Genomic DNA, 19,170 nt, shown 5'->3' with positions numbered 1-19,170 from the left:
CAACAGCTCCACCGGAGCTGCCTGCCACCCTCCCAGCAACCAGCAGAGCACCCCCTGTGGCGTGCCAGCTCAAACATGTGCTTGGCGCGCTGTGGCCTGGAGCCAGCCCTGAGCGCCGGATATATACCCCTGCTGACTCAACAGCCCTTCAGTTCCTTCTTACCACCCGTGACGGTCGTTGGAACTATGGAGCGCAGCTTCGCTGATCTCCACTTCCTTAGCTTCCTCGTAGTTCTTTATAGATAGTTGTGTCTATATAGTTTGAGTTTTTACAGTTATAGCTAGTTTTAGTTATTGGTATATATAAATAGTGTATATAGTTGTGAGGGGATCGGAGATTAGCCTCTTCCCTCCACCCCGGTACCGGGGCTCATGCCCAGGTCACCGGGATTTAAACCATGCTCCGCCTGCCAAAAGCCAATGCCAACAGGGGATCCCCATGACTCCTGCCTCAAGTGTCTTGGGGAATCCCACCTTCTGGACAAGTGCCACATTTGTAAAGCCTTTAAGCCGAGGATGAAGAAGGAGCGGGACTTTTGTCTGAAACAGCTCCTCCTGGAGGTAGCACTTAGTCCAGTACCTTCAGTACTGAGAGCTGAACAATCCACATCTGTGAGAAGCGCTCCTTCAGCTCCGGACCGCCCCAGTACCGCGAAGGAGCCCTGGCACCGACCTTTGCCAACACCAAAGTCGGCTCAGCGCCATTCCCTGTCCCCGCAGGCCAGGAAGCAACACAAGCCTCCCGCTGCCTCGGCACCGTCCGCACCACAAATGGAGCACCTACCCAAGACGGATCGCCCGCCACCGACATCTGCCGCAGCACCGCTGGCTGCGGCACTGTCGATTCCGGTCCCTCAAGGGCCGTCGAGTCCTGTGCCCGAAAGCTTCCCAGCTCACGCTGTGGTCGAGCTCGCTCTTCCATCTACCCTGGAGACCTTCTCCACGGCAAGGGAATTGATTGCAATGATGGAGACCATGCTGCCTCAACCCCCAGTACCACCGGTGCGGGTTATACAATCCATAGGCAAGCCTGCCTTTCTGAGGCCACCCACCGTGGGAGTTGCTGAGAGGCACTGATCCCACTCTCAGTCCTGCCAACGATCTCGGTCCCGCCGACGATCCTGGACCCGGCGCCGCTCACAGTCCCGACACCACTGTCCATCGTGGTACTGGTCGCACTTGCGGCACCGCTCAGCCTCCCATTCGCCTGCCTGGTACACCTGTCATAAACAGATAGCTAAGGGTTAATGTCTCTTTCACCTGAAGCACCTGACCAGAGGACCAATCAGGAAACCGGATTTTTTCAACTCTGGGTGGAGGGAAGTTTGTGTCTGAGTCTTTGTTGTCTGTCTGCCTGTTTTCTCTGAGCTTTGGAGAAGTAGTTTCTACTTTCTAGTCTTCTGTTTCTAAGTGTAAGGACAAAGAGATCAGATAGTAAGTTATATGGTTTCTTTTCTTTGGTATTTGCATGAATATAAGTGCTGGAGTGCTTTGATTTGTATTCTTTTTGAATAAGGCTGTTTATTCAATATTCTTTTAAGCAATTGACCCTGTATTTCGTCACCTTAATACAGAGAGAACATTTGTATGTATTTTCCTTTCTTTTTATATAAAGCTTTCTTTTAAGACCTGTTGGAGTTTTTCTTTACTTCAGGGAAATTGAGTCTGTACTCACCAGGGAATTGGTGGGAGGAAGAAATCAGGGGAGATCTGTGTGTGTTGGATTTGTTAGCCTGATTTTACATTCCCTCTGGGTGAAGAGGAAAGTGCTTTTTGTTTCCAGGACTGGGAACGGAGAGGGGGAGTCACTCTGTTTGGATTCACAGAGCTTGTGTCTGTGTATCTCTCCAGGAGCACCTGGAGGGGGGAAGGGAAAAAGGATTATTTCCCTTTGTTGTGAGACTCAAGGGATTTGGGTCTTGGGGTCCCCAGGGAAGGTTTTTCAGGGGGACCAGAGTGCCCCAAAACACTAATTTTTTGGATGGTGGCAGCAAGTACCAGGTCCAAGCTGGTAACTAAGCTTGGAGGTTTTCATGCTAACCCCCATATTTTGGACGCTAAGGTCCAAATCTGGGACTAAGGTTATGACAACACCCGATACCGATCCGGCTCCCAGCACCATTCATGGCACCACTCATCTCACAGTCATTCTAGGTGAAGGAGATTGAGATCCCGGTCAACCTCCCAGCACCGCCACGGTCGTAAGTCCCGGTCTCGCTCACGGTACTGTTACAGCTCCCGGTACCGCTCCCCGGTGCCATCCCGAGAAGGACCAGCTTGAGATGCAGCTCCTCCTCAGGGTCTCTCAGCACCCCCTTGGCTGTTGAGACACACCTGGGTGTTGTCTCATGCTGGGACTGCTTACATACAGAACCACAATTCGGATGTGCCCAGCCACACGTTCCCGGAGAGCCAAGGCCATGAGCAAGGTCACCGTCAGTGGTCTTTCTGGATATCTTGGGCGTACTACCAAGCCCAAGGTGCTCCCCCAGCTGCACCACGGTCTGCCCCATTGGAACATCGTGTGCCAGAGGCAACCTTAAGCCGCCCCCTCATGGGTACGGATGAGGCTTCTGTACCACCAGCAGACACCCAGGCCCCACCTAAGCCTGACGCTGCCCCTCAGGAACAGGATCCCCCACAGGACCCTCTTGTCCCTGGCCTCTCCTCTTCCTCCTCACCAGATGAGGCGGTGACAGGAACATCCTCCTCCGGCCCTCCTCCAATTGACCTGAGGGCTCATCAAGACCTTCTGCGACATGTGGCACAGAATATGAATCTGCAGGTGGAGAAGGTCCCTGAAACAGAGGACTCAGTGGTAGATATCTTATCAGCAGACACCCCTACAAGAGTGGCCCTGCCTTTTATTCGCACTATACAGGCAAACGCTGACACCATCTGGCAATCCCCAGCCTCTATTCCCCCCACAGCCAAGGGGGTGGAGAGGAAGTACATGGTGCCTTCCAAAGGATATGAATATCTGTGCGTGCACCCTCCTCCTTGCTCCCTAGTGGTGCAATCGGTCAACGAAAGGGAACGTCATGGCCAGCAAGCTCCTGCTCCCAAATCTAAGGAGGCTAGGCTCATGGACTTGTTGGGCGGTAAAATATATTCTGCATGGGGCCTCCAACTTAGGGTGGCAAACCAGCAAGCTCTCCTCAGTCGCTACAATTACAATATGTGGGAGTCTATGGGGAAATTCATGGAGCTGATTCCACAAGACTCCCGCCAGGAGTTTGCGGCCCTATTGGAAGAGGGAAAGAAGGTAGTGAGAACCTCCCTCCAAGCTTCCTTGGACACAGCTGACTCTGCGGCCAGAACTATGGCTTCAGGAATAGCGATACGACGAATCTCCTGGCTCCAGGTGTCAGACCTTCCACCTGAATTACAGCAGACTATGAAGGACTTGCCCTTTGAAGGCCAAGGGCTATTTTCTGAAAAAACTGACCCTAGGCTGGAGAGCCTAAAGGACAACAGAATAATTATGGGCTCTGTCTTTTCGGACCCCATGGTTTCCCAGTTCCTCAAGGGCCTGGAACGTTTGTACCCACAGGTTCGACACCCGTCCCCAACAGATGGGAAGGGGGGAGGGTTTGGAATGGATATGAGCAACACATCTCAAAGAACAACAGTTACCATCTTTTCTTGAGTGAGTAACCGTCTTTTCTTCTTCGATTCCAATTAGGTGACTCCCAAGCCTTACCTAGGCGGTGGGGTCGGAGTGAGATGTCACAGAATATAACACTGCTGAAACAAATGCCGTGTCATCTCTGGACTGTTGTACCAATGTGTAGTGTGATGCGAAGGTGTGCACAGATGATCAAGTAGCTGTCCGACATATTTCCTGGACAGGTACATGGGCCAGGAAGACGGCAGATGAAGCTTGAGCCCGAGTAGAATGGGCGGTGAGGTGGCTAGCTGGGACATGAGCCAAGTCATAGCAGGCACGGATGCAAGACGTCACCCAAGATGAAATTTGCTGTGAAGAGACAGGAAGGCCCTTCAGCCGGTCTGCCACCACTACGAATAGTTGGGGAGACTTTTGAAAGGGCTTTGTTCTTGATATAAAAGGCGAGAGCCCTATGAACATCCAGGGAATGCAACTGCTGTTCCCAACTTGATGAATGCAGTTTCAGGAAGAAGACCAGGAGGAAGATGTCCTGATTAACGTGAAAGGCAGACACCACCTTAGGGAGAAAGGCGGGATGAGGACGCAGCTGTACCTTGTCTTTGTGAAACACTGTATATGGAGGGTCTGCTGTGAGGGCTCGAAGCTCAGATACCCGCCTTGCCGATGTAATGGCGATGAGAAAGGCAGTCTTCCAGGAGAGGTACAGCAGCAAGCAGGTGGCTAATGGCTCGAAGGGGGCACGCATGAGCCTGGATAGAACCGTACTGAGGTCTCTCTGTTGGAGTAGCTGGCAAGAAGGAACTGAAGGGCCATTGGGTCGGCAGGGGATATATCCAGTGCCATAACGGCGCCACTCCAGGGGACGACCCAGCTGACCCACCAAGTGTTGCTAGGGTAAAAATCTTCCGATGATCGTGCACACGGCACACGCACACCTAATTGGAATGGATATGAGCAACACATCTCGAAGAACAACAGTTACAAAGGTGAGTAACCGTCTTTTGCCTACCCCTGGACTAGATGATCCTAATGGTCTCCTTATAAATCCTATGAATATAACACAGCCGTGACAGTGATAAACGATGTTTATTATGTACCTGGGAATGGTTTGCTAATCCATTGACCAGGGACCTCATGTAAAACTGAAGACCTACAGGCAGCCTCAAACAGCTGTTTGGTAAATCACCTTGCCAATGCAATCTTTCCTTCCCCACAAATATGGAATTCCCCTTCTTCCTGCTCTTACCCTCCAATCATTCATCTCTAAAGCCAAAGGTTGAAGTGTTCATTCCTGGACAAGTGAGAAGTTTAAACTTCACTATTACACTACCCTTAGAACTAAGGAGGAGTGCATTATCACTTTATACCAGTGTACAGCGGACATTGTCTCTCAGATGCACAGCTCTTTCTTTTCACTCTTGAATATGCCTAGATATTGGACTTTAAATCTGTGGAATACAGAAAAAATAGAGTTCATATTTAGAAGTGCTTTTTAAACATTTATCTTTAATGTTTTTCCCCCTCACCTTCAGAGGTCTGCACAAGCTAACCGAGGATAAATAAAGCAGTTGCTTATAGGTAAGATAGAAAAATATTCCCAATAACTTTTTTTAAAACAAACTTAGAATGATTTTCTTGTAATCTCTGTGATCTAGTCAGAACATGTTGTAGAACAAAGCAAGAGTGTGACTAAAACCAATATGCTGAATATCTTACTTGTGACTTCACAGCTCATGACTGATGTGTCCATCTCATAGCCATGATGACAAACCTTGATACTGCACTGTACCATCAGCTCTGCATTTCTAGAATGCCTTTCAACAGATAATTTGCACACTCTTCATCCAATAACACAGCCTTGCAACACTTTTATGAGGTTCAGCAGATAAGTATTGTACCCATTTTACAGCTGGGGAAAAGAATTCGTGGAAAGATTTATTTTTTTTATGGCTTGTGCAAGGGCCTACAGTCAGCCAGTGGCTGAGCTGGGAACTGGACTGTATCAAGGCGGTGGGATACCCCACAGCCCTGCTGAGGGGCGAACCTCCCCTAACACCAATGTGGGCGGAGCCACTGGGCCCTGCGCCCACCTCTCAGAGGTCACGGCGCAGACCCGGAAGTATAAAAGCTCACCTGCAGAGCTCAGTGGAGAACCAACCGCTGCAGAGACCAGACATCTGCGACCGAGCTCCCTCTTGCGAGACAACAGCAGCCCGCAGCCAGCCTGAGCTCTCACCCAGCCAGCCGAGGCTACCCCTCGCTCCCTACCCTGAGGAGGACTGGGCGAGCCTGCCCTGTGCCAGCTACCCCGAGGAGGAGCCAAGCCTGCCCCGTGCCAGCTACCCCGAGGAGGAGCCGAGCCTGCCCTTCGCTACTTACCGCAAGGAACCGATGCTGTTCGAGACAGCCGAGGAGACTAGCACAACCCAGGTACCCTCTGAGGGGGAGTGTGGAAGTAGCCCGGGGGCAGCCGCTCCCAGTCTGGCTGCAGCACTGCCTCAACCTATGTCAGTGTATTGCAGCCAGGATCCCCACTGACAGCAGCAAGTCTTTGCTGCTGCTACGGCCCCGGGCTGGGACGCAGTGGAGTGGGAGGGCCTGCTTCCCCCCGCCCACCCACTCCTTGGGTGGCAGACTCCCCCTTCTCACTGGCCTGGAGAGGCTAGGACCGCCTGCTATTGAACTGCTGACTCAGCCCCTGCTTAAGGGCCTGGGTCCCTGACTGTTTGGTTGCTGCCCTGCCCTGACCTAGGGCCTGGGCTGCGCTTTGCCTACTGACTCAGCCTCTGCTTAAAGCCCTGAGTCCCTGACTGTTTGGTCGCTGCCCAACCCTGACCCAGGGCCTGGGCGGCTATTTGATTATTGGCTCAGCCCCGGTCTAAAGGGCCTGAGTCCCTAACAGTGTGTTCGCCATCCAACACTGCCACAGGGCCTGGACTGCCAGCAAACTAGAGCAAGGCGGTGGGATACCCCACAGCCTTGCTGAGGGACGAATCGCGGCAAAGCCGCACTACATGGACCCCAGAAGCAAGATTCAGCTTTTAATTGACAAATTCCACATGTGATAAGCTCACACAATGTGACTTAAATTAGCCATTTCTTATATTTTCCACATTTTGAATAATTTAGATTTGTTTCATTCTTTCTGTGGGTAAAGGGAGGCATGAAAATGATGAATTTGAGCAGGGATTAGAACTGTATGTGTGATAGTGATGAAAAGTTACTACTCCGCTCTTTGTATTCTCCTCCTTTGTGGAGATTGGGTACCGTCCAGTCACCCCAGACCTACCCAAAGTCAATGGTTAAATTAATGCTGATTTTTATCAGCATTCATTTATCCATTTTCATAGCTTAAGGCCAGAAGGGACCATTCTGATCGGCTCGTCTGAGTGCCTGGACTACACAGGCTCTGAAACTTCCCTGAATTGATTCCTGCTTCAAGTCCAATAGCTGTGGATGAACTAGAGCATGTCTTTTAGAAAAGACATCCAATGTTGATTTAAAGATGTCCAGTGATAGAGAATCTACCACAACCCCTAGTAAATTGTTCCAGTGGTTAATTACCCTCACTATTAAAAATAAAATTATGCCTTATATCTATTTTGAATTTGTCTAGCAACAACTTCCAACCATTGGATCTTGTATACCATTGTCTGCTAGATTTACGAGCCCTCTATGATCAAATCTGTGTTCCTCATGCAAGTGCTTGCCCACTGCTCAAAATCACTCCTTAACCTTCTTTTTGTTAAGCTAAATGAATGGAGGCCTATCACTATAAGGCCTGTTTTTCAATCCTTTATTCATTCTTGTGGCTTTTCTCTAATTGTCTCCAATTTATCAACATCCTTCTTCTATTCCAGACACCAGCACTGGACACAGTGTTCCAACACAGTTGAACCAGTGCCAAATACAGAAGTAACATACCCTTCTTTCTACTTGAGATTCCCCTGTCTATGCACCCAAGGACGACAATGGTCGTTTTGGCCACAGTGTCACACTGGGAGCTCATGTTGAGCTGATTATCCATCGAGACCCCCACAAGCCCTTTTCAGCTTCTGCTTCCCCGGATAGAGTCCCCCAAACTACACTTTACACATGGTTGTAATAAAATCCCATTTTACCAAACAATCTAAATCACTTTGCATCAGAGACCCATGTTCCTTATTGTTCATAGACAATATGAAGATTGGGGAAGTGGTAAACTTTATCATAATGATTTCTTTCTTCTTCCAGGTCATTGAATAGCATAGAAACAAGAAGCTCCGCACTATAAACACGTGCTTGATGATGATTCCTAGCTTAAAGTTACATTTTGAGACCTATCAGTTAGCAACTTTTTAATTCACAACATGTGCTGTGTTGATTTTGTATCATTCTAGTTTCTTAATCAAAATGTTGTGCGATACCAAGTCAAATGCCTTACACAAGTCTATTGCATCAACACTATTACCTTTATCAACCAAACTTGTAACCTCATTTCAAAAAAATCTGATTACTTTGACAACATGTGCTTGTCCCATAAATCCGTGTTGATTGATATCAGCGATATTATCCTCCTTTAATTCTTTATTAATTAAGCGAATCTCCGCGTAGCCATTATTTTGCCTGAGCTCACTGGCTGGTTGACAAGACTATAATTACTTGTTCCATGTACCCTTTTTAATTATCGCCATAATATTTGCTTTCTTCCAGTCCTCTGAAAATTCCCCTTTGTCCCAAGACTTACTAACAATCAACGGGAACGCTCTGGCGAGCTTCTCTTGTGGAACACCCCTTTGAGAGCAGGCTTGGGGGCAGGATTGCGGGTGGGAGGGAATACATTGTTGCGCAGCCTGTGAGCATTGTGCTGCCTCAAAGTCAAAAGGAGCTGTGGCCAGCTTGACATTGGTGCATTGGCACACAGCTTCTGTGGAGCCCACCGACAGTGGGTACTTATTCAGCCTCCTGCTATTGCCATAGAGAGGCCAGTGATATATGCATATCTTTTAATGGAAGGATTCCAAGCAAGTTCTGTAAGTATAAGCCCTGCGTTTCCTGTCCCTTATGCAGGAGTAGGCTAAACAGTGAATGATACTGCCCATAACCATTGCCTTTATGTAAAGGCAACCAAATTCACATGCTACTCTTCCTTTTTCTGTGCTACTGCTGCAGTTTCTTTTTCCCACCTTCTCAAAGCTTGGTTTGGGGTCTTTGTTCTTGTTTTGTGTAGCTAATCACTTCTGTGCACCTGAGACAGGGTGAAACGGAAAGGACCCGAATAATAGCCTTGTCATGTAACGCATTCTCTGGAACAGCTGAATTATATAAGAGTATATTTCATGGGTTTTAAATTTACCAGTGCACAAAACAGAAAGCACTAAATGAAATGCTTATGGAGAAGAATAAATAAGGTCATCTATTAAATTTTTCATCTACTGCATCTGGGTAAGCCCCGGGATGTCCTGAGCAATATTAATCTGAGAGCTCAGAACTTCAGAATCTGAAGGAAATGGAAGAGGAGAGAGTAATGTGCTAGATATACAAGGAGCTGTAAAAATAAATAATATACAGTTGATGCTGAATCCACATCAGGGCTTTATGAACCACTTGCATTCAGAGTTCATGTGTCTAAAAGGGCCCATATTATAGAAGGATGAATTCAGAGCAAGGACAAAAAGATGCATGATGAAATTCGGTGTGATTAGAGAAAGGATCAAAAGAATTTTGGTTTATAAACTCATGACCCATACCAATTAAACTAAAAAACACCCCATCTTGGGTTAGCTAGTGCTCCCGCCCTGCTACTGCAGTGTTAGGGTCAGGTCCTTAGCTAATGTAATTGGCATAGATCTCTTAGAACTCAACAGAGCCATGCTGACTCACACAAGCTGAGGATATGGTCCTTGTTCCTTACAGCATAATTGCTCATTTTTAGTCCAGTCATGTTTTTAATGTCACAAGTGATGGGGCTTCTAGCTTTTTCCTTGGAAGACTATTTGACAGCCTAATACATCTTGCTGCTAGGAAGACTTGCTTTAGTCTGCCTAATCAATCTCTCTTTTGTTTAATTTTATTCATCACCCCTAATTATACCCTTGTCAGTACTTTACTTTCCAGCCTGTGTTTTGGTTTTGTTCTTTCACCATCCAATGACGATAGCACACAGGATGCAGAGCAATGAGAAAAATACTCTCCACATTTTCCAATATCTATTGGTTCCTATTACATTTGGATAATGAAATGATACCAATCAATTCCTCCTATAAGTATTTTGAACCATATACCTTGATGCTGGATTCAGTGGACAAACCTAAGTAAAGTAGAACTGGATCAGGAAAGTGAACACAACAGAACAGGGGAAGTTGGCACTTAAGCAGACTGCAGATTAGATACTTCCTTGGTTATACTGAGTAGGCAGGCCTTTTAATGGCTTTTAGCAACGCCCCTGCATTGACCCTCCTCATATGTGAGGAAAATCAAATCAATACACAGTTCTTCAAATCACGATGCAGCAGCAGCAGCAGGGTATCGCAGCAGTCTTCATCTCTTCTTAAATTTCTCAGTGCTTTTCCATTCGATGGTCTCTGGATTTCTAAACCTCACACTCCAGGTGCATCTCTCAAAGGATCTCCTGAGTTCCCATGTATAGTCTTCTTGTTATTAGCAAATATTATGTAGGCAATTTTAAAGTACTTCTGGATTTGCTGGCAATGATGACGCTGATCTGAAACTCTATTAGAATCTCTTTGTTGCTATAGCAGAAATCTCACTGGCAATCTATTTTAATTTAAACTGTACGTTGATTTTTTGCTGTTGTTTGGCTGTTGAAAAATGATTTTTTAAAAAATTTTAGCTCTTGCAATACAATTAAAGCCCATGCCTGCTTTTGTTTTGATTTTTGGTATTCGATATGCATTGACATATAAATTGGGCTGGTGTATATACTTCAATCTGTGTCATCAGAATCCTATAAATAAACAATTGGTATTTTTGTTCCAGAGATGGCTAACAGAGGACCGAGCTACGGTTTAAGCCGAGAAGTGCAGGAAAAGATTGAACAGAAATATGACCTGGAATTAGAGAACAAGCTAGTGGACTGGATTATTGTACAGAGTGGTGAAAAGATAGAGCATCCGCCTCCTGGAAGGCAAAATTTTCAGAAATGGCTAATGGATGGAACAGTAAGTGTTGATCTAGTTTCATATAAGCATTATTTATATGTGTACAATGAATCTTAGTCTATTAACATCTATATCCTAATTGTAGTTTCATCTGATTACCTTGGCCTGAGATCATGAGTTATTTTCGAGTATATACTAGTAATGGCTGTACTGTTACTGGTTTCCTTCTGATCAGGAAATTTTTGCTATTTCAGAATAATTTTTCTGCCAGTGTATTGGGATATGTGTGTTAGGTTTGACTCATTCCCTCACTATAATTTCTCATAGAGTAACAAGAGACTTGCTTTTACAATCAGGTTTTTACTTTTCTGTTAAGAAAATGAAAGTGTTGCTATTTGAGCGTGTAATACACACAGACTTTGGTGCATTTGATTATGTCCTAGTGTTTTCTGCTTTGGAATAATTCTAGAACTGTTATGTTGTATTCCATTGGTTTAATAAATAAACACGCAAATGCTGCTGTTTGCACTGAGCAGTAAGACTTGGCTACTGGCTAATTATTGAATCTCTGCCAATGGTGCTTTAACAATATTTCAGTTGATAGTGCTTTGTTTTCCTTTTTTCTCCCACTACTATCAATTGTCCCATAACCTCTAGTAAATGATTGTTTTATTTTTTGCAGTAGATCAGTGCATATTTGATCAGGTTATCAGTGTCATTTAACAAAACCTTTAATGACACTTTAATACACTAAGATTGATACCAGTGGTGGTTTTCTATCCTTTTTTTTTTTAGCAATGATTTCTCTGAGAGATTCTACCCATGTCACACTTCACACAGCATAATCCAACGCACAGAAATTACCTTCTGCTTTAGTGATCTGGAACTAATTTCATTTTTTTTAAACTTCTGCTTCTATTTTTATCTCTTAGCTGTTGTGCAAGTTAATAAACAGTTTACATCCAAAGGGAAAAGAACCCATTCCAAAGATCTCTGAATCAAAAATGGCTTTCAAGCAGATGGAACAAATTTCTCAGTTCTTAAAAGCTGCTGAAATCTATGGAGTAAGAACAACAGATATTTTCCAGACAGTGGATTTATGGGAAGGTAAAAATAATAATGAAATTGAAAATGAGCTCACAGTCTTCATTCTGCTCTGCTTTGATCTCCACTAATGGTGCATTTTTGTCTAAGGAAAAAATCTCTAATGTAATTATCTTTTGCTTCTGTTTGGTCTACCTCATTACCATTCTCTTCTGGTGGTGCATTATCTCCTCCAAGGGATTTATATTACCTAAGGACATAATGGAACCTTTTCAAGTTAATGTGTTACCCAAAAGCCATCACTGTGACAGTCATAAACGTAATAAAACAAATGTTCCCCCATGCCACTTATTTGCAAGAAAACAGCCCCTAATAACAAATATGAAAAATTCTATTTTCCTATGACAAGCCTTTATTGAATGTTTCAAATTAAAAGTGAGGCTTAAATTTTAGCTTAAAATTGAGTCACAAAAATCAATACCCCAAACAGGGAAATATATATGTGAATTTTTCATTTTGTATGAAGTCTTTTATATTAATCATGACTAGCTAAAAACAAAAATCAGAACTGACATATTGGAGGGTTAGGTTTCCAGAGTTGTCAGCCCAATGTTTTTCACCACATTAAAGTCTCTTTAAAAAGATCACCATGGAAACATTCAGCTAAAACCTGAGAACGCCCCCGTGAGTTTGCAATAGCTCAGGTCTATGAAGATTTATGCCATTCCACATAGGAACTAGAAGTGGTCTATATTATTCTCCCATGAACCTATGATTCTTTCTGAAAGGCTATTTGTATTTTCTGCCTTTTACCTCCTATGTGGTGATCCATCACATCCTAGTGCTTCTGCCATGTGCTCTGGGGCATCACTAACGCCACATGGTAGAGCACAGTGCAAGGGCTCAAAGTAGAGATGGTCTTAGTGTCGGTGAAGACAGGAGTTGAGATTTAGGGGGGGGGGCAAAGGGAGCGATAGAGGGAACAAAACAATGGGTGGGAGAAAAGATCTGTTGTACTCGGTCACTCACTGGAATAAGGGAGGAGACTTCATGGAGGACACTACTGCAGGGTTGTTCCTTACAGTTTGTTCTCCGGTGTTTTGTCTAATATAGGGTCTATCTTCATTGCACAGCTCACCTAGGCTCTTACCCATTTTAGCCCAATCTCTCCCCTATACACACAAAAACCTGTGCATCCCAGGATTTGGATGTGCTTTGCGGCCCGGCCGGGGGAAGTGTGGTTAGAGCCTGAGCTCTGCTTTCATTCAGACTGGAACCCACCCACTTTGCAGTGAGGATGCAGAGAAAAATCACTTGCATGCTAATAATCCTTCACTGCCTTCCCACAATCCCCCCCCATGCTCCCAAATGACACATAAGTTCTCATGCAATTGATTGGGAAAGAATCTTAGAGCATCTCAGCGCAACAAACCATGGGATATGCCCCACAACACGTACAGGCGAGAGTGGGACACAGTGGCAACACAGAAATGCAGGTATGGCTTTTCTGTGGGAATGCTCACACCTGGGCTAAGCTAAGCCAGGTGCTCAGAGTCGGGTGCTGGTCACCTGGGTTAACTGTGCATTGGGGATATACTCATTTTAAATGACTGAATTAAATGACCTTCCTCTTGCCCTGGAAAAAGTTCCACTGGCTAGCAAGCTATTGCAAGGGAAGTTTATTGTGTGTGTTCTTGCTCAGTCAGTATTAGCCAACTTCATATGTTGTTTTGGCAGCATTTCATGTCCAGTAGTGAGTTAACTCTATGCACATAAAATTGCACCATCTTGGTTCTTATGAGGAAAAGGTCTTCAGTTGTAGGGAATAGTTCATAAAGATAATCAATCTCCCCCCACTTTGCTTTTCTATCACACTAATTACTTTCTCCCAAGATTTTGGTTATTTATTTATTTATTTTATTTCATGCATGACAGTGTGGACTTAGCTGTTTTGGATGAAGCCAAACCTAGCATGGGCAGGTACAACGCAAGCTTTCCTCATTCAACAATTGCAGCTCATCTCAACCCTTTTCTGCAGCCTCCATTTTCCTGTCCTGGCACCCCCACAGTTCTTCCAGTGCATCTCAGTCCTGAAATGAAACACCCCTTGTTATCCCAGTCTTGGTCCCTATGTAATTTCTCCCCCTTTGTCATAGTTGAGACTTCAGGCGCCCCGTTATTTCACTGTTGAGGCTCTTGACTGGGAAGAGTTAGAAAATTGTAATGTTGCAGCAATTCAGAGGCCGGAGGAGATGTGTGTGGGTGTGTGTGTTTGTGTAAGTCTAACATTCACTTCCTATTTGTATCACCTCACATACCAGAAAAGATTCCCAGGTTGTCCTCTGCAATAGGAGTATGAACCCTGTTGTCTGTTGGGAGGGAGCTATGCTCTGAGTTGTCTAATCCAAAGACAAAGGCAGATGGCCAGATAAACAGCCCCTTTTGCCATTAACATGTTTCCAACAGCTTTTACTGCAAGGTTCTTGATAACCGAGAGCCAAAAATATCCCGCCCGCCCCATACTGCTTGGTAGGCTGTTTCAAACACAGTAGACCAGCCTGCACCCTTCTTCACCTCTGTGGCTCCTTTATCCAGGGCTGCTGCTTCAAGCAAGGTGAAGCCTTACTTTCCTTCTAGTACTTTTTTTTCTTACATGTTGGGCCAGAAAGCTTTTCCACACTATGTTCCCAAACATCCTGTTTAACCTACGTGCTCCCTTTCAGTGCATTCCCCTAGTATATCTCTGGGTAGCTTAAATCAGTAATAAGCCAACCTCAAATTGTTCAGAGATGCAGCTCTGGATCTTTATCTACATTTTTGAGGACTCGGGTTCAGTGATCCCCTCCAAAATATTCCCCCTCTCCCTGAGGCTGATCCCACAGTTCCCCTAGAAACACTTGGCGTGAAGGCCCAGGGAGGTCTGGATAGGTTTGACTCAAGGAGAATGGACTCCTTCCAACAGCTTTTCTTAGAGGCCTTTCTCCTAGCACTGGTAATGCCTAGCTTTTCTTCTAGGCCAGGCTATCCCATACTTATCAGTGAGCATTGCACAAGGGCATTTCAGGTTGAGAAGAAAAGGCAGCCGGGGCCTAGAAAAGATGCTGCCAGTGGTATTGATCATGATTCAGGAAAGGCAAAAGAAGGTGGGGGGAGACAGGTAAGACCCCGTTGTAGAGTCTCAAGTGTGGTGTGGGGCCTAAGAGAGATTTTTAACTCAACTTTTCTGCATCTTAAAGCCTTAAGTTGTTGAGTTTGGCTTGAGGAAGGCTGAGAATGCAGAATGACTTGCATCTGGGTATGATCAGGTCTTATTTTGACTTGTTCTTCCATCCCAAATATACATCTTCCCACGTCTTTCTTCACTATGATGCTCCAGTCTGACTGTCAGATGGCAAGAGATGCCCACCATTCCTTTGTGGTGTGGTCTCCTGCTTTCATTCTCAGCCTTTCCTAAACCATTTGTATCCTTTTGTATTTGCCCTCTTTCCACAGTGATGTTCAGTTTTCACTCGCATCCCCTGTGTTCTCCATCAGGCTTCACACACACTTGTCGGGGAGGTAGCTCAGAGCCCAGTTTTTGCTGCTGCTTTGTTTCATTATGTGACAATCAGCCCTTACTCCATCTGTTTCTCCAGTGTCGCTTCTCCCACTTCCCACTGCCAGTTAAAGCACCGCTTTGGTGGCAGCCTGCTGAAGCAGAATGCTAGATGCAGGGAAGGCTACAGATGGCTCAGGCAGGCTCATCATGACATTTTGCTACCGGTCTTTTGTTTTCAAAATTGCCATCATCATCCAGCTCATTCAGTTTCAGCTCTTCTTCCCATCCCTGCTTCTCTGCTCCAACCACTGCTGTGCTTGCTCCAGGGGAGGTGTCACATGGGCAACATTATATTTAGCATCTGCTACAGCATATGGTACATATGCTACCTTAGGGGGCCCATAACGCTAAAACCTCACGCCATGCTCTGTGTGTGCGTATGTTGTATCAGCCTCTCAGACTGCCCTCTGTTAAGCAAGGGAGCAAAGCTGCTTCAGTTTGTGGTAAAGATAGTCACTGGGTGGCAATTACTTTATGAGAAAATTAGCTCTTGTGAATAAAATTCCTGGAACCCTGCAGGGATACAAAAACTTGGCTCTGCATCCGATCTGCATCTGGGATAATTAACTTGTATCCAACCCATGAGCTGCACTTCACCTTTGATATATATCCGTATCTGCGCCTGCACCAGCATCCTATCTCATTGTTAGAGCCCTGTGCAGATACAAACATTTGAATCCACATAAGAACAGCAATACTTGGTCAGACCAATGGTCCATCTATCTCAGTATCCTATCTCCCGACATTGGCAATGCCAGGTGCTCCAGAGGGAATGAATGGAAAAGGCAGTCATTGAGTGATCCATCCCCTGTCTCCCACTTCCAGCTTCTGGCATCCAATCCTTGAGCCACAAAAATAGTGAACAATACAACCTCATCTGCAAATGCAGATATCTGTGGATTTGCAAGACTTTAAAAATTCAAATCAACTTAAATGGGCAATATTATGGGAAATTTCAACACAGTTGGAAGCTGCTAAATATGTTGAGTTTAGAAACCTTACTCATCACAAACAGTCCAAGTGCTTTGTGTCTGAAGGTTTGTGCATATCATATCCCTTAATTGAATCTGTGTGTTGCCAGGGAAATGTAGAATATAAATGTGTAAAACAGGAGGCTTGACTTCCCAGACACACACTCTTCCTTAGCAGTGGTTGGTTGGAAAAAGGTATACTTTAGCAATCTTTATTCATTATATCTATTACAAAACATCATGTATCTAGCTTCATAAATTAAACCATACATTCCCCATTCTGAAGAGCTTACAATCAAAGACAGACAAGGCCTAACATTGTCATCCAGGAAAGAGGCTGTAGGGAAGAACTGGGGCAGAGAAGAAGGTAGGAAGGAATTGTAGTAGAAACAGAATGTGAGGAGGAGAAAAGAGGGCACACGAGGAAAGATTTTTCAGAATGTGAGTAAATATACTATATGATTGTGATTTTTTAAAATGAAATGAAAAAAGGTTTTTTGTTTTATTTTTTTCACAGCATTTTTCATTTTTTGACTAAAAGGAAAGTAATAGTTTGGTTTTTTCCTCTTTCTCTTCCTTTTTCCTTTCTTTCCCTGGGGCACACACCACAGGAAAGGGTGTGCGTGTGTGTGTGGGGGGGAGACTAATGGTGGAAGGAACAATTTTGGGAGGGGAAGGAGGGAAGAACTGTAAAATGTTGACTAAAAGGGAAAACTGTTTGTTGAACAGCCATTTTTTTGTTAAAAAATATGTTGATGAAAAAACATCAAGCAGCTGGAATGCTGAGCTCTGTTGAAAAAAAATGGCCTTTGATTTGGTGCCTAAGTAGGTGCCTGAGCTCTCTTGAAAATCTGGCCCTTGGTGGACAGCGAGTGGGAGGCTGTTCCAGGTGCAGGGGAATCATGGGAGAAAGTGGGACAATAACAGAGGTGAAGGAGGAGAACTAAGTCAAGAATAACACTGGGAGTAGGACAGTGAGGAAGATGAAGGGAGGAAGATAGACATGAGGTGACAGAGAGTCATGACAGTGAAGACCAGGAGCTTGAATTTGATAGCACAATATGAGGAGCTGTTAAAGGGATTCGCAGAATTAGTGGATGGGTACTTGGGCAAAAATTGGTGAGAATTAAGGGCATAGTTGCTCCTAAGGGATTGGAATATGCTCTTTTAGCAGAGGATTCTTGCCCAGAAATCACCAGGCTCTTCAGAAAGCTGAGTAAGCATCATTATCCCCATTTTACAGATGGGGAAACTGGGGCTTTTTTACACAGTGCATTAGTCTGCACCAGAAGGGCGTGAACTATAGTGTGTACCAATGTGTCACATGATAACTGATGCTATGATAATAAACATTGTATAATAGAGCACAATGCAGTTATCAATGCCATTGCTGTCTGCTAGGCACATGTCTATTATTGAATGGTTCTTGATTTCTTACTCATAACTTTTTGTATTAAGTGACAGCTCTAAAGCAGAAGTTCCTGCACCCAGCTAATGTTTCTGTGCTTGAGCAATCTCCCTTGAAGCAGGGACGGGTTTTTATAATGGAACCTGCCTCTTAAAGCACACAGAGTTTTAAACTCTTATGTTACTCTGAAAGCTCTCTCTCTCTACATGCTCCCTCCCAAACTACTGTATCAAAATAAATATGGGACTGGGAGCCAGGCACTCCTGAATGCTAATCTTTGCTTTATACTCCTCTCATGGTCTTCAACAAATCAATCAACGTCTCTGCCTCCGTTTCACCATCTGTAAAACAGGGATAGTTATGCTCACCTGTGGCATTGAAGAGTTTAATTAATATGTTGGGTGGAAACCTCTGTGAAGATGCTAAATGACAGTGGGAAAACAGTGTTGCTGTCCTGAGATCATCTATTTCATATGCAGATTTTTTTAATGATTTTCAATGTTTGGCTTTTTAGGGAAGGACATGGCTGCCGTGCAGAGAACCCTAATGTCTTTAGGCAGCTTGGCTGTCACCAAGGACGATGGATGTTACAGAGGGGATCCCTCCTGGTTTCACAGGTGAAGTGCCATGCAAAACCTCCCACAGCTAAGTGCCGTTGGATGGTGGTAATACTGTCTGCCTTTAAGCACCAATGGATTTAGGAAACTAACTGGGAACTGAATAGTCTTCCCACAATGTCCTGGAAATTTTTCACAGTCCTGAGTGAGGTATCTAGGTCCCTTTTAAGTTTTAGGGGTAGACCATGTCTCAGACTAGTTCTTACTCGAATTAAGCTGAAGTGAATAAAGCCTGGTTTAACCTGAAATAAGTGTCCACATAGGGATTTGCACAGATTTAAAAACTCATTTAAGTTAAACTTTCATATGTAGACAAAGGCTATAGATATTCAAGGTCTGATCTTTCTTTCACTCTCCTGTGCTAATTATTCCTTAGAAGTCAATGGGCCTGATTCTTTATTGCCTTGCACTTTGTATAGTCATTTATGTCTGTACAAAGTACAAGTAAAATGCTACCAGGTCAGCATGGTGCTTTTTACACTCAGTTTGCACTGGAGTGAAGTGCAAGGTAATGGAGAATCAGGCCTAATGGAGCTGAACGAAAGTAAAACCTTGGTGACAGCAAATGCAGCCTCTCATATATTCCTCATATTTCAATCAAGAACCCTGAATGAAAAGCAGCACTAGATCTTGCTATCCATCTGACCACTTAATGCCAAATGCAGCACCTCTAGCCCATGGAAGTGCATATGATGGTAGCAGTAATGCTAAACAATATAAACTGTAGCTGTACTCAGCTGTTATTAACATGCGTGGATCCCCTTTGATGTCTTCTATCTCATTCGCAGTTTTGCCTGTCTT

The 19,170-nt window shown here is 44.7% G+C and overlaps 1 protein-coding gene across 5 annotated transcripts in view; it reads left to right on the top strand.

The window, feature by feature from the left end:
* The window catches only part of TAGLN3 (transgelin 3), a 44,908-nt gene that overhangs the window by 23,146 nt on the left and 2,592 nt on the right, over positions 1 to 19,170 (top strand). The window contains exons 1-4 of one of the 5 annotated variants that reach the window (XM_030582015.1): positions 5,374 to 6,061; positions 10,610 to 10,791; positions 11,664 to 11,838; positions 18,267 to 18,369. In XM_030582015.1, coding sequence (XP_030437875.1) covers positions 10,612 to 10,791; positions 11,664 to 11,838; positions 18,267 to 18,369 — 458 coding nt within the window. In that variant the 5' untranslated portion in view covers positions 5,374 to 6,061; positions 10,610 to 10,611. Of the gene's footprint in view, positions 1 to 5,373; positions 6,062 to 9,839; positions 10,285 to 10,609; positions 10,792 to 11,663; positions 11,839 to 18,266; positions 18,370 to 19,170 lie in introns of those variants that run through there. The other 4 variants (XM_030581985.1, XM_030582005.1, XM_030581998.1 and 1 more) reach the window with 4 other exon arrangements.

The sequence above is a fragment of the Gopherus evgoodei genome, chromosome 1 (genome assembly GCF_007399415.2).
Source record: "Gopherus evgoodei ecotype Sinaloan lineage chromosome 1, rGopEvg1_v1.p, whole genome shotgun sequence".
NCBI lineage: Eukaryota > Metazoa > Chordata > Testudines > Testudinidae > Gopherus > Gopherus evgoodei.
The sequence above is the reverse complement of the archived record's forward strand: the minus strand, read 5'-3'. Positions and strand labels throughout refer to the sequence as shown.